This window comes from Pomacea canaliculata, linkage group LG8 (genome assembly GCF_003073045.1).
Source record: "Pomacea canaliculata isolate SZHN2017 linkage group LG8, ASM307304v1, whole genome shotgun sequence".
NCBI lineage: Eukaryota > Metazoa > Mollusca > Gastropoda > Architaenioglossa > Ampullariidae > Pomacea > Pomacea canaliculata.
In genome coordinates this window covers 14993801-15010372 of record NC_037597.1, presented here as the reverse complement: position 1 = coordinate 15010372, position 16572 = coordinate 14993801, and the positions used below count along the sequence as shown (strand labels likewise).

General features: G+C 41.9%; 1 protein-coding gene across 1 annotated transcript in view; it reads right to left on the bottom strand.

The window, feature by feature from the left end:
- The window catches only part of LOC112570750 (gephyrin-like), a 36114-nt gene extending 20944 nt beyond the window's left edge, over nt 1–15170 (bottom strand). The window contains 11 exon segments of the mRNA XM_025249348.1: nt 9567–9622; nt 9843–9935; nt 10763–10894; nt 11591–11726; nt 12419–12547; nt 12770–12836; nt 13016–13110; nt 13500–13592; nt 13786–13843; nt 14298–14376; nt 15073–15170. Coding sequence (XP_025105133.1) covers nt 9567–9622; nt 9843–9935; nt 10763–10894; nt 11591–11726; nt 12419–12547; nt 12770–12836; nt 13016–13110; nt 13500–13592; nt 13786–13843; nt 14298–14376; nt 15073–15145 — 1011 coding nt within the window. The 5' untranslated portion in view covers nt 15146–15170.
- Nucleotides 15171–16572: the final 1402 nt, after the last annotated feature.

Sequence of the window (16572 nt, the reverse complement as noted above, 5' to 3'; positions counted from 1 at the left end):
GACAGAACTTACTGGCTCCAGTCTTTGCAGCAGGAAGTGGAGTGCTGCGTCCACGTGACTGCTGCACGAGGAGGCCAAAAGTGGCAACGGTGATGACCTGCTTTTTTGTGGAGAGGCAGCTTTATGGCCAGGAAGTTTGCTGGCTAACAGGACAGGGTAGCAGGGTTGAAAACCGCTCACGATGAACGGGAAAGAGGCTGTTTTGGCGTAAGAGAATAAAATTAAATAAAAACAGGTAATTAAGCTGGGGCGGTGACTTCCTTTTTTTATTAAAAAAAAAAATGCAAAAAATGCTTGGTGCTTCTGATACACTCATTAGCATTATGCAACTTCCGGTTTCATTATAACCCACAATATGGCACAGATATATTAAGAAAGAAAATAAGGAGGAGAAGGAAGAGTACACGCACACACACATACAAAAGGTGTAGGTTTATTTGTACCCGTTACACAGCTCCTCATTGTGTACAAAAAAAAAAAAATCCAAAACTAGATGACCAACCAAAACAATAGCATAGCAAAAGGGGGCGAGGTCTGGGGTCAGAAAAGGACAGAGAGTAGTTCTGATTGGTGGAGAGGTGACGGTTTAGCCATGGATGTGTATAGGTGGATTGTTGTCTGTCTGCCAAGACCAACGCTTACCCTCTTGCGAAGTTATCTGCTGTTAGTCTCGGCGAGCCTAAACAATGACGGTGACTAAACCGGAAGCTTTGTACAAACATGGCTCGTTTTAGTAGTTAACTCGAAAACATCGTCTGCCAGCAGTCCAGTAATACAAGTTCGTGGTTTAGCTGATGAACAGCAGCTGTGGATGATTGTTTCAGTACAGTAGTACAGGAGTTGCATTCTGGAATGGCCTGGCCTCAACACTTGCTGTTGGTGTCCACTTGAGCAGGACTTGAAAGAGAAAGAGAGAGGAAAAAAAAACAGACTGCGAACAGCTTCAAACACGGGTGCATCCTTCAACCTTCCACAAGTACCCTGCAGTTGTTTCTCACGCGCAAGTAAGCGCGTGACAGGATCTGACACGCAACACACTTCTCTTACTGGCAGCTTGACTACAAAGCAGGTGTGATGCTGCCAGCTGCCATGTTTGAATCTTAGTAACTCTGTCAATGAGTGTAGCAGGAAGGGCCCAACAGTGTCGCACCACAACAATCTACTCTGGACATGACTGTAGCTACAGCCACAGACTTGGATGCAACCTGAGTTCGTATCAACTCAACATCCCAAGACTTCACATGCGGCCACACAACAACGCCTCTGAGTTGAAGTCTTCTTCCTGCCTTCCTTTTTTGTGTGTGCTTGTTAGTTTTGTGGAGAACCTGACGAGGAGCTAATGTATACTACAATATATATATCATAATCATATTGGGAACGGCACACGCTTCAGATGTGGTCAGGACCGCTGATAACCCACTGATCGGAATGCCAACCATCATACTTTTAATAAAACTTCCAAGTACAGATAAGATTAGAAATATTAGAGCCGCTTTAACTGTTTGTTAACTGTCGGGGCTCATTTCCCTTGATCATATATTTATACCCTGGGTTACAAGCATTACAGATGGAAACAAAAGACATGTAGTGAACATGGGGGTAGCTATGGTTTTAGTGCAGAAGTTTAGTCATGGCCTTCGTAAGTACACATCACCAGAGAAGAGCGCTCTTTGGCGCAGGAGGTATATTTTTCTTAATTGCCTGCGGAGGAAAATTCATCTGTCTGATGTGAGAATGAAGTTCGCTTATTCTGCGGTTTCGTTACTGGTTTGTGATGTGAGGCTGAAGTGAGTTTCGGTTGGGGGGAGTAGGAAGTGAGGTGGAAGAGATGAGGGATGAGGAGAATAGGAAGGGTCATAGCATCTCAGGTGAACTGAGTTCACACAGCAGCATCTTACCTGTGCTCGAAGACGGAGAAAAGAGATGGAGGGAGGGACTGGGGTATGTGGGTGGTGGGTTGCTGCTTTGAGAACTGCACCACGAAGTTGAGAATTAAGCGCCTTGGCAACAACCAACAGTAGGCGCAATATTTAGCAAACCTGTTTCACAGACCCCCTCTCGACCGTGAGAACGCTCGCTCGACATTACCGCAACGTTGGCGGGAGGAGCGCTACCGAAAGGAAAAGGTGTTGCATGGTCGGAGGTTGGAGGTGACAGCCTTTACATCATTTTTTTTCTGGGGGGTAGCGGAGGGAGGAGCATTAACAGGTGTAGTAGCCACGTCTTTTAGTAGGTAGAATCAACCCTGAACGGCCACAGCATTGTTGCCGACAACTTACCAACGACAACAAATAAAAAAACAGGAGCTGATTGCCGTTCACCTCAGTCCTCCATCTACACTAAGATGCGTCTGCGCATGTCAAGGAAATGTCCAGGTCCTGACGTCACTAGCATCTACTGAAGGGAAAAAAGTCCTTCCCACCTTGCACTGCGCGAACTCCTATCCAGCCTACGGGCTTACATCTACTTCAGTGACTTTCTACGAGTGTGCTCTGAGTGTTTGAGCAAAGTCGTTTGATCATTTCGTGAATCATCTGCTGAGGGCAATCTTTTGAAAGAAGCAGTGCATGGTGTGGCAATGAGTGTTTGTGGTGGGAGGCTGACCCTTGAACCCTATGCAAATCCACACCGTTTGTCTAATCCTGGCCAGACCTGGTAGCAATACCATGTCGACTACTGCTCGGTTAGGGACTATGGTTGATGTAGGTTAACCCCGTTTCTTTTAAGATTTAACCTGTGGGTCCAGATGAAAAAAAAAAATCACGAAAATAATTTCGACGTACTTGAGTAAATTCCGACACCATCGTCATTTTAGAGATTACCCGTGTGACAGTGAAAGACAAGAGTGAAGAAGGAAAGGGGAAGTCAGTGAGTTTAACACGTTGTGCCCCAGTTGCAGACCACGAGCTGTCAAACTATCCAGTTAGGGAAGGGACACCAGGGGTACAAATGTTCCACTACTTCACTGCACCGACGCCGTGCATGAACAAAGGAAGTCTTGGTTCAGAAGTTGACAATAGAATCACAGTTGAAGAAAGTGGTAAAAGTCAACGCCGGGAGAAGCGAACTCCCTCGCCAGGTGTCTGCAAGTGTCTGTATCTCCATCATAGAAGTCAGCGACAAGCTAATTTGGACACGGGTTTGGGAAGCTCTTCCTTCCCTCTCTCCATCCGACACACACACACGCATGCACGTCCGTGAACAGCAAAGGATGTATAGTCAGCCTCCTCATATTTGAACTCTCCGGTCCTTCGCACTTCAACTGAAGCAAATGTGTTTTGTGTTTGAACAGATGGACCGTTGTTGCCAAGGTAGGGGAGGGGAGAGGCTGGAGCTCGGTCAGGATGCCATCGCTCATGCAAGGCGGCCACCGAGGCGAGACCCAGACAGACACGTCATTGCGGCGTTTAAACTGATGCATGAGAACTTGTGCTTTCTTCTCTCTCTCTAGTTTCCGTTGCTGCCGTCAGTGAAGACAAATGGAGCAGGCGGTGCAAACTCATCATGCTTTGACATGCGCTGAAGACCTCCTATGTGATGTTCACACGTAAAGTGGGTGTACAGTAATCCGAAAAATCTGGCAAAATGTCTCGTCTCAAAATTGGAAAAATGTTTCATCTCAAAACGGGCAAAATGCTAATTATTTTTTAAAAATAAGTTGTAACAAATGTCCAGTCTCAAAACAGGTTAAATTTAGAGAAAGACTCGACCCTCCGAAACGTCGATATCTACGCACACGAGCACCGCAGAAACACTTTGCTATGCTCGGACCGTGAACCAATGATCTCACCTTTGATCTTTCAAAAACCAATTCCCTCCTTCCCTCCAACGTTGTTTTTTTTTCCCCTCCCTCTAGTCTGGCGCGAACATCACTGGGCATACATATTTATTTACTTTCTGAAGGCGACGTGAAATAAGAGCTTTGGCGGCTCTGACAAGTGACACGGGCTGCTGGGCCTCTGGCGGGCAAGCAATCAGCAGACGTGTCAGACACGCGCGCGTCTCCTCCCGAGCCGACAAAGCGATTTAATTTGAGACAGAGCGCCTCCCACGCCGCCCAAAACACGCTTCTTTTTAAACGCTTTCTGACGACGACCCCGTGCTCTGCTGCAGCCTGCCCTGCGTCAACGGCCGGACGGCACCGACGACGACCAGGTCTGGGGTCGTCTTCATGAGGCCAGGGTAGGTCGGTACCCGTGGGTAAAAATCCAGGAAAAAGAGTATTGGCTAAATCTTTACGATGCATAGTCTGGACCCCCGCGGATATTGTTTTGTGTTGCTTCGCCCCGGGGAATTGTTGCCACTAATTTAGAAACTATGATCCCAGGGTTAAAGAAGCATCCCGACACCATTTTGTAACCACGGAGACAAACAAGACACTCGCCACTGATTTAACCCAAACGAACGGGTCAATGAATGCGGCCTCTGAACTCTTTGTTCTTCCTATACAGCAATGCGTGATGAGAAAACTGGGGTAGAGGCTTTCGAAAACGCCGTGCACAAAATTTGGTTTTTATTGGGACTGTTTACTTTCAAGATGTGGAATATTCATTGTGAGAAATGGTTCGGTAAATTAAATTTACTTCCAAAGAAATAAAATAATAAAAGCCTATGAAAAGCAAAGGTACAGTTAGCCATCATTACGATTATCATCAACGACACTGTCAAAGTTGTTATCGCTGCTACCATTGATCACCAATGAACGACTGAAGGGGCAAATGTTAGAGTTTCCAACCAAGTATCCAGAGAAGAAAAGGATATACAGACTAGGACAGCAGAACGGTTTGCGAAGACTGGTTTGACAGCTGTTTACAGACAGCAATCTACAGCTCGTCCACTCAGATGGCCAACAGATGCAGCACAGCTTCTACCCACTGAAGATGAATTACATAGAGGCAGCCATAGCTCCAGATGGTAGTGGAGGGTCTCTTCAACTTCTGTGTGTGCGTGTGGTGGGTGTGAGTGTGTCATGGGTGTGAGTGCGTGCCCGTCGGAGATAATTTTAGTTTGAGCCTCGCGTCAGCAACACCAGGTCATCCTCGCTATCACCAAGATTTAACTCAAATAGAAGAGAACAAAAACGATGGAAAAAATGGGATTCTGAGCTGAAAAGAAAAAAAATAATTTAAAAAACCACTTTCAGCTCAAAATATCTTAATTCGTGTTGGGAGGGGGTGAGAACCTACCCATCATGCACCCTGCAAAACCAGAAAAATCTAGAAGCTCTTGCGTCATCACGCACGCATGCGCAATGGTGTTCTTCCCCAGCTGGGTGGGGAGACACAAAAACTATATTTATTTTCAAGACACCTCAGGCATGGTCAAATCAAGCTTTGGAAAAATTCTGTCATAATAATCGTCAGGGACGCTTCTACCCGAGCCCCACCCCCACGCTCCGTTTTTAACTGCCGGGGAGCTGAGAAAATATTTATGCCGACGGACCAAGAAAGTGAAAGGTTTGATGACGTGCGAGCGCGTGGCGCTAGGTGGCGTGCGGGAGGGAGGAACTCCTCGATGACAGCCCTGCTCCACGCGCCAGCCCACGCCATCCCAGCTGCCACTGCGCCCCGCAGTCACTGTCAGCCCTGCTCTCTTCTCGCCATTTCCGCACCCAGCGAGTGAGGACAGAACACAATTATCCCTGTTCTCCTTTCTTCGCCTTTTTTTTTTTTCCTTTCTCCACTCCCTCTTCCCCCCATCGGCAGATGATATTTTTGGCCACAGACTTCAAGAATATATTTTCTGCTTGACGTGTTGCAGAACACTTATGTCCCCTTATTTACAGGTTATCTCTCTTTATAGCCTGCCCTCGCCCCTGACTTTGTCGCCCTTCTAGAGCTCACTTCTGTAGCCTCGGAATTAAGAAAGCACGTGCAGCCTGCACCTCAAGATCGGGACAGACCGTGCTCCCTGTCTCTTTGGGTGGAACAATTTTCTTCGCCAAGTTTATTGCTGTCTTCGTCTACCTACTACAGAGTACAGGTCTGGCCCCAACACCAACAGCTTCCGTTCCAGGAGGTTGTTCGTATGTACGTTTGTTGTGTTGTGATTACATGTAATTACAGTATGGTGCATGTACAACCAGCTCTTCTTTCGGATGTAATGATATGAACAATAATTTTTGGTTGATTATAAAATGCTTGAACAACCTTCAAGTACATGAAATAAAGTTTATCCTCACTTTTGAGCTTGATGACAACTTTGTTCGTATGTACCGAAGTTCGTAACTCGAACGTTCGTAAATAGGGAACTAACTGTAATCCACATTCAACTTGTCTACTACAGACTCCACAATATAACGACACTTTTTGTCAGATAATAAAGTGTTATCGCCAATGGAAAACGATGACTGCAAAACAAATTTATAGAAAACTCCCCCATTTAGAAACTAGGTCAGCAATGTCACGTGATAACTTACAAAACCCGGCTGCTACTGAAAATATTTGTTTAAGATCAAGGATAGTCTGCCGTATAGTCGCAGGTGCCGCTCTGTGTGAACTGCGAGCCCAGAGCTTTAACAAAGTATTGCAAGTCCCTATCGTAAAGCAACTCTGGAGTACGGCTTCAAAATAGTCCTTGTAGTTAAATTAGGTTAGGTGAGAGGCAAACTAACTTATGTGCACACCTTCTTCGCTGTATTTAGAACCTTGACCTCCCTGGGGGAAGGCAGCGCATTCACACCTTCCGGAAACAATGACCTCTCCTACTTAAAAGCAATCTGTTTTGTCTTTCATTTTCTTAATGTGTTTACCTTTCTTTTTTTTTTTTTTTTTTACACGCGCGTGAGCGTGTGTAAAACGTATTTGCATGCAGAGACACAGAAATGTACACAAAGTTTGCATACAAGACAAGTTACAAAACGAGGCATATGCAAATAAACACAAATATACGCGAATAATATAAATCTACGTCCTGTACAAAAATATCGTACATACGAACAAACATGTCCCTCATATCCACATGTTATGCAAGCACATTAAAAAACCAACACACGCAAATGCACGCACATATACATAGTTGTACGTAAGGGTACACAAAACAGACGCACAGATACGCACATACACAGATCTATGCACGTGCACGCATACCGGGCATGGAACCTGCAGACCAGAAACTTAATCAGCCAGCTCTGAAAACGAAACAGCTGAACATCAAACCTCCTCAGCTGACTGACCAGAGCTGAACGAAAACTGTTCACTACGGACAGCAAGACAGAACAAGAATGAAAAACAGAAGCGCTGGTGGCTGGACGTGATAGGTACACAGAGAATGCGAAAGACAGAGCACCCTGGGTATCTGGCAGAGGAAGCCCACAACAAAATGAATCCGAGAATTTGGGTGACGAAGGGGAACAGCGTTTACAGTCTGCAATTGCAATAGGATTACTCTGTAAATACAATAATGGCTGGACTACAGCCCTAGGTAATCAGAAAAACTCCTACACTTATGGTAGGAAACTGACTATAACAAATCTTTGCATGATGACCATTTGAAACTTCCTACCTCTCTGTGTACCACATACAACGCCATTACAAGAACAATGCCGGTTTTTCAAACAGACCATTTTCCTCCAAAAATAAATCAAAAGTATTACATTATTACAGTATAGATAACTAGTCTCCGGAATGAACTTTTGTTTTCTCTCTTTATTTCATATTTATATATTCTTTTGCATCTTTAGTGGCATGTTATCATTCCCACCATCACTGACGTCATCATTATTATCCCTGTTGTCTTTCTCACCAATCGTCGTCGTCGTCAATCACCTACATCATCATCATCATCATCATCATCGAAGACGACAATTAAAGCAGAGATGATTAAAAGATCCGCGGCAGTCACGCTAAGTTCTCCTAAAACGCTTCTACTCCTGGGTGCAGGCCAGCGAGTTCTTTCCCCTAAAACGCCTCCCTGCGTGAAAGATGCAAACGAAGAGACGATAGCGGGAGGAAAGCACCTGCGGGGTGAGTGGAAAGCTTTGCGGAGAGACAAGTGGGTTAGCAGCATACAGAACCACGGCAGTTCCAGCACGTGTTGTTTGCCTTTACCAGATTTTTACCACGCTCTGCGTGTGAATGAGTCAGACCACAGCAGTGTTCACCTGCAGGGTTAAAAACAAAACCGAACGAACAAACCGATGAACACTTGGCTGAAAGAAAAAACAAAACCGAACAAACAAAACAAACGAATGTATGAACGAACAAATGAATGAAAGTAGCAGCTGTAAACGTCTGCACTTGTTACCAGCGCTTGGAAAAAGGCTCGTTGTGTATACGCAGCTCTGAAGAGAAACAAGGTCTGCGAAGATCAAATTTCTCCCCAAACACCTTCCACTGACTAAACAGCCTAACTATGCACTGACTCAAGTTCATTAGACCCTGGTCTGTTCTACTGTCTTCTTCCAGCCGATAAGATCATCACAAATCGACTTGAGTTGCAATTACCGCAACGCCTCTTGCACAGACATTGCGTCCTGCACGTGCAACATGTTGCGCGATTACAACTAGCGCCCTCTAACTGGTGGGGCCACAAGCTAGTTGCTTAAATAATGTTAGCTTTTCTTCCAGCAAGTAGGAAAGAGGGGTTGGGGGCAGCGGCCAAAGCACTCACAGATCTCACTCACTCACCCCTACACTGTTGCGCTAGGGCTCAGACCTGTCATGTCGCTGTTTTTGTTGACTGCTAATCACAAACATCAGAGGCACACCTTCTGGAATTCCCATGCCCTCTTCCCTGCGGGAGGTTCCTTACCACAGAGTCTCCCACTTTCCGCCGATATGGAGCTGAAGGACAATTAGGTGCTTTTGGAATGAACCGTTCTGCTAATAAACGGAGAAATAAAACCAAGCAGCTAATCGACACGACTCGGAAGGTATCGCGCTGTGCAAGGCAGCGCCGAGTGCGGCGGACAATGGCAACGCAGGAGGAAAGCGCTTCCTTTTAATGGGTCGTTAAGCTCCGGCAATTACCGTCGCAGACTGAGCGGAAAGCGCGTGGGCACGACCCTCGTGACCTAAATGTGTGGGCAAACTGCACAAAGGAGTTGCTGAACACACAGTACGGCTGTACAGGGGCAGCATCACCTCATCACACTCACCAATTCTCAATAATCTGTAAATTCTTTTATCCTACTTTCTGTCTCACCAGAGACGATGCCTAAGGTATAACACACACACAGGCGTCATCACAGTTTCGCCGGGAGCAGAATGATCCAAGGGAGATCATGCAAAATCTTGAGCGCAGCTGGGCCTGTGAGTTATTTCCCTCTAGAGTTCTTCCACATTTTCACTTTTATCATACCAAGGACTAGTCATGAAGTGAGGTCAAACGCTGCTCATGGGGCAAAACAGAGAGAAACAGGCTAGCACCTTGTTTCTAAAACTTCAAAGCCGTGTGCAGACCCTGCAAACATACCTCAAACCAAAAGCATCTTTGTCACTGCTTCATAACTACTGCCCCAGAAGTAAACCTACATGTGGTCCAGACATTTTATAACATTGGAGACTAGACTGTTGTTCTTCAGTCCTTCATAACTAGGAACCCAGACAACTAATCAAAAAACTTACCACGTCTCCTGCTGAGCTTTCCCCAATGACTTTTCTAAGTCCTGCACCATCAGCAGCTGTAAATATAAAGCCTTCATTACTTTCAGTTTCCTTATAGGTTAAATAATTTTATTGATCATTTCATTATTTTATTCATAAACCGTTGTAAAGGCTGAAATGAGTATTTTTTACTTTTTGGAGCTAAGATTACTCGGTATATATATATATCTCTGAAGATGAAAATTTAAGTGTTTTGGGCTGTCTTTTTCAAATAAGCAAATGTATTAAAATACTTACCAACCACAGCATAGCCATCTTTGATGGAAGCTGGGAAAGGAGGTAAAGGATCCTTTGCATACACATCTTCTGCCAGGTACAATCCAAGTGCATCTACAAAACAATAAACCATGTGCAAGTGACTGTTTGATGTGATCTGATGATGTACAGTTCTTTTGTTGTGTGGGTATTTCTGTCTTGATGTCTTAAAGTCATTCTAATCTAATATTAAAATGACAGCAATCTGTTCTGACATTTAGTTCCCTGCAAATCACAGAATGACATTCCTGATTCCAAACTGATGCCAAAACTGAAAACATTCAGCTCCAAAAACAGTACATGTTATTACAGATTTAATATTTAAAATCATTGCACTCTACAGCTTAGGTAATGGAGAATAATAATAGAAGAAACTTAATGCCAAGTCAAGGCCTGGATCAACAACTATCGGAGAGTTCCAGAAGGTGGGGAAATAATAAAAAGTGTGTTACTGGAAACAAAGCAGATGTAAAATTGAGAGAAGAAAAATCCTTTGGTAGAAGAAATGTCCTGACACTACACCACTGCAGGAAAGTGAAACTGATCTATAATGTCATTCTAGACCAAGTGCCTGAGAGGCAGCTCTGAATCTAGTAACAGGAACATAAGACCAGAGATTTTGCACAAAGTATGGTCAGTACACTAGGAACCTGTACTTGAAACAGTCCAAGCAGCATAATGTTGCTTTGGTTAAGCCATGTGGCCCACCAACACTCTGTCAAAGACTGTCTTTTAAGGTACCCTGGTGAATAGTCAATATTACGGTAGCCAGAGGTACTGGCTTACATACAAGAAGGAGTGGACTGACTCTCATATACTAGCCATAGTACTCAATTCAAAGTCTAATACCTAACAAAAAAGAAACTTGAAAAGCTGGTTCAAAAAATTATGAAATTTCTTACCTGCTATAGTCACAGTGATGGCCTCTAACACTGGAGTTACACCAAGTACCATGGCTACTGCTTGATCTACAGTGACCATTGGATAAGGTGATTCCCTGGCTCTTTTGGCAACGTCTCTTGTTGATACCTCACCTACAACAATAAATTTAATGCTATGAACAGAGCTAAAACTAATTCACTTACTTCTTAAAAAGAAAATTAGCCATGACACTTAATACTTTTAAAATATATTAAATAGAAAGATAATAACAACTTACAACTATGCATTTGTTCAGTAAACTTTTCAGTCCTATAATAAAGAAATTGATGACAAGCAAAATGACGCTGAGTGTTCAAATTGCCAGAGTGGCACAAGCTGATGCATGAATCAATGGCACATACTTAAATGCAGATATGTTCAGCATTAACAAAAGTCTCTCTTCACAATGGAATTTACATACCAAAGGATTTTGATCGACTCAACTTCCTTTTTCCTATGTGCCTTGTCTTAGGCAGACAACTTACAATAATATCAGCAAAATTACAGATTATTTACTAGTCCGCCTACTTGTCTTCCTCTGCAGATTTATATTATGTTTATCTTTTATTACTTGTCTGCATATTTTTATCTCCTTCTGTCCTCCTTATCTTAAGCACTGAGAGCATGCTCCTTCGTGACTGTGATTATGTTCTACATAAATCACAGATTTATTATTATTATCTGCAACTTTCTGATCACAATAGCATACTGACTTTTAGATGCACGAAAGTCTATGTTATTTCAATGCTTATATCAGGCTAAAAACCTGTTGAAAACAAACTGACAAGAAAAGCAAAGAAAAGAATTACTGTGGTTGCTATGACTGTGTTCTTGTAAGTGACCATGATGGTGGTTGCCTCCTTTTACTTGCCCTTCAGGTGGGTAAGGCCCTTGGCTACCCTGCTGGGCATGGCGACGGGGCAGAAGATGGTGGTGGTGCTTGTGCTGCAATATTAACAGTAGTCACTGGATGCAATCACTTTCACCCATGACTCTTTCACTTTGCAGCTAAAATTGTTTCCTCCAAAGACTTATTTTGGAAGTGAACAGCCTGATTATGAATGTCTGCTGATTTCCTTGTGACTAAGTACAGCATCTATACCCATGTTCATAAGTTTCCCTTCCTTGCTGCAAAGATCACATTTATATTTGTCTTTGTCTTCATTCACTGAAGCCACAGTCATAAACTTTTATATTTTTAACCTGTAAGCTACAGCTAAAGTCTGCTTTGTCGACATTGTAAGAGGATGTCAGTGCAAATGGCAACAGTCAAATCAGCAGGGGAAGTTATTTTACACCCATGGGAAAATTTCCAGCTCATAAAATAAAAAACAACCATATTCAATCTTAAAAAATAAATTTAGCATAATCAATTTTCAGCAAATATTTTTTTTTAACTTTTCCCTGACCTTTTCCCATCTTTTAATGAATTTCTTCAAATGCTAATAACTTTTCCAGATACCGTAAATCATTTGTCAAGTTTTTCCTGACCTGTGCAGACCCAGCTTTATAGACTGGTTGCAATATACATGTATATTGTGCCAATGTACCAGCTTGCATTCATTTTGAATAACAATTTTGTTTTCTCCAGTCATCTTAATCCTAAAAAACACTCCACAATTTACCAAGCGTCTCACCTCATGAGAGTGCTGATGCACGACTTGCTGTTCCTGTAGAGCTTGATGTACTTTTTGTATACTTCCATGAAACCCTCTGAGCAAGTCGACAGCATGGTGAATGGCTTTGCTTACTACCCTTAAACACTCCTTGGTATTATAAACAAGAAAAAATACTGGTAGTACAATCTTCCAAACTTAATATGTACAAAATTTGAATACATTAAAATGGCTATCACTTGAAAATGAATTCATTTACACTCTGAATATTTAGCAGAAAATAATGACCCTGGTGACACTCAAATAAATATTAAAAAACCAAATAAAATAGTTTCTGCTTAATAATACCCTAAACAATGAAAGAATAGAAACCTCTGATCCTTTTGCACTTCCTGGTAAGTTTATAATCAAAGTATGGCCTCTGGTTCCACAGCAAGGTCTAAAAAAATGAAATAACACACACACACACAAAAACATATTTTTAAAAGTTGGCATGAACATTAAGAATATTTTTTAGAATGGAATAATTAAAAAAACCTTCTTAAAGAGAGACATGTTGTACTCTCTATAAACTGCTGACCAAGTCATGAAACATAATGTATAAATGCAGTGACTTGCCTCGAAAGCATGGCTAGGGGTGTGATGCCGAGGGAGGATGTCAACATGGCAACAACCATTCCTATGGCCTCCCTCTCCAAAACACTCTTAGTTGCCTGAACACACAACACCCATACATAACATGCACACAAGTATACGCAAACACATGGACAAATACATATCCCATATCCCCTTACCCCATCAAATTGAGCTTCTGTAATAATCATAGACAACTGAATAAATGTATCTATTGATAAAACCCCTTACTAGTGCGTTACGTCAGTAACTCAATGTTTATTTCTTTTTTCTCCCACCATAGAACTTCTGTGTGTACACAAGTTAGCATGCATATGTGTATGAATATTTTTTTGTGTACTCAAATTGCTGTAGCAAGAGCAAGCATTTTACCTTAATTACCATTACTTTCATGTTAGGCTTTAAAAGTTAACACATTTCAGAAATAAGAACATAATCTGGATGCTAGCTGTGATAATCAGATGCTCACCTCTGGTGTAACATCGCGGTGTGAGAAGCCAGTCCCACCTGTTGTCAGAATTACATCCAGCTTCAGGTTGTCACTCCACACACACAGTTTATTCTGACAAATAGACAGGCAGCAGAACTCAGTAATTGTAAAAGAAAGTTTACCTTTATAAAGAAGTTCACCACCCTGCTTACACGAATGAATTATTGTGATCTCAGTTGTGGTGGGATTTTTTTTATCATTCAATAAGAATAAACGGTCCATCTTAAATTGTGATAAAACAGTAACATGACCTCTGAATGCTCACCTTTATCTCCTGAAAATCATCTGGTACAATGTCTTTTACTGTCACCTGTGTCGTAAACCTGATAGTTTAAAAGAATGGGATAAAATAAATTCTCCTATTTTTTGTGACCATTAGTGAGAAATGCAAAAACCTTTACCTCAAATACATCCAGCACCACAAGAAAGTAATTTATTTTGATGCTCAATCTATTAAAATAAGTAAAAAAAAATCTTCTTATTTAAAGTGCATTCTAAAATCTTAATAACATCTGGAAACTTTTTAGTGTATACAAGACTTCTTTTCAATACTTCTGATAATTTTGTTAATGATTCATTTACTTACAATGTCACCATCTGAAGATTTTTCACTTCATCCTGGTTGTAAGGAATGTTGCAGATAATTCTTATGTTTAATTACATCTGCAGATTATGTTACACTTATTTTACCTATGTAATCATATACGTCCACCTGGAACATATTCAGTAACCAACACGAGTCTGTTATTAACAGTTAAGTTACACTTTCAGACTCACAATTCCCCTGACTCCAAAAGTCTTTTGATGTTTTCCCCACTGTGGTCAGTTGCCAAGCCTTGGAAACAGCTGTCACTCACTGCAAAATTTCACCACATACTGGTATGAAAACATACTGGTTGACTTAACTGTGACTAGGAAAAATGCATACAGAACAACTGAAGCTGAATACAAAGTCTCTGTGTTCATGTGTGAGAGAGATAAGTACCTTGTGCAATCACACGATTGCATATTTGTATGAATGTAAAACAGGTCCTTCATAGGATATATAATATATAATAAGGTTAACAGCGACCTCTTAACCATAGTTATTAAGTCATTGCACACAATCTTTATCTTTTTCTAAAATTGATCAATAAAAGCTGTATTGATCAGTTTGATATCGAAAGCGGCTATCCCGTACAAAAGTGTGTACAACCCTGGGTGTGAGGAAATGTTTTGCGTTAATTGTGGGGAAAACATTTGTTTACACTCTGATTTTCTTAGTTGATCGAAGTAACCTGAAACGACCATGAACTCATATTTTCCCAGGTTGATGATGACCATCGATAGCAATATATCTACAGTGCGTTTTCTCCATTGCATACATGAATACATGCGTGCGTCCCGCACACACACACACAAAGCAAACACACACGCTACAACTCCAACAAGCTCACACAGACTTCGTACAGGGGCCAAAACAACGCATAAATAAGATATATTTTACAAGCAGTCGAGTTTAATTCTCCGTAATCAAAGATCGTAGTCCACCGTGCAGCACATCTTTCCCCACCTGTTAAAATGCCAGTGCGGATAAGGTGCGCTCCAGACTTGGGCACAGTTTCTTGATGCGGACTTGTCGCCATCTTGGCACTCGTGGTCCTGACATCCCAAACCTTAATCCGGTCTTAGTAGCCGGAACCGATAAAGAGATCTGTAAGTTTAGGAGTGTTCCAAGAAAGTTCTTAAAGCTGCTTAAATTTGATGCCTATTTACCATTTAATTTGTGTTATTATGTGAGTTCCAACAATTACTCAGTGAAAATTGTGTTTAAGTGGTAGCGAAAACTTTTTCTTTGGAATTTCAAGAAATGTTTGTAGTGAGGAGAAAAATGCACGCATATCAATGTCATCACATATTTATGAAATATCATTTTAATATATAGATCGACTCTTATTAAGAGATGGTGTACTTTCTTCATTCTATATATATGTACTAGCAATTAAATAAATACGTCGATCATTGTACCCTTTTTAATTGTATCGATTATAATTTTTAGGAGCAAATACCAGACCATAGTGGCATAATTCAAACCTGAACACACATTGTAAAATGTAAAATTTAAATGTAAAAAAGTCTCTCAGTTTTAAGTAAAAGCAAGTTCTTGAAGTCCCATTCCCAAGGTTCCTTAATTCTGCCAAACTCGACTCATGCGATATTCTGTCCGGCGTATCATCTGTGATCATCCTTATTAGATGTCTGTAAGATTGTGTGTGTGATTTTGGGAGCTTTAAAAGGCTTACTATGATATTATCTAAGCCTTCACATGTCGGTGATAAACGCTGAAGTAACGGGTAGGGGAGCAGATCGATGGCTGTGATGCTGAACTGGAAGGTATATCTACTTCCGCAAAGACGGAAGGTGGGTTTTGTTTCTTAAAGGAGGAGATAACTTCTTGACCCTCGTTGATGAGATGAGTAGCGTTCACTTCCTATCCGTCTAATCCCAGGATTGTGACTCTGTAGAGGCTTAAGTCATGTGTCTTAAATTCATCTCAAGATGGTACGCACTGAGTACATCCGGATCGAACCCTAATTATACAAGTATAACTAAAATTTACTAAGATTTAATTTGATTAAAAGATCTCCATTGTCTAATGCAGTATTCAAGGTCAAAAGGCGCCATGCTGCCTTTGGAAGTTCAGAGTGGAGTATGGACATGAGCAAAATCATGGTCATTGGCAGCGGCAAAACAGGGATCCACACCAACGGGGTGTGGCTCCAAGAGGTAAGCAGCTCTCCGAGGACGGCAGCCCTGCAACAGTGGCACTGGCTAATTAAGCTCAGAAGAGTCATAATATCAGACTTACTACAAACTGGAAAAGTCCCTCATTGTATCAATCCAGGCATTGCTCCGAATATAATACACCATACATAAGAACAGTGACCAGGAACTAGTTGCATGCCTAGTTGCAACAGTCAGGTATATATATATATGATTCCTACTCTAAAAAGGTATGTGTTCATGCTCCTGAAACAGTGGTGTAGGAAAATGCTCGGCTTTCAGGAGACGG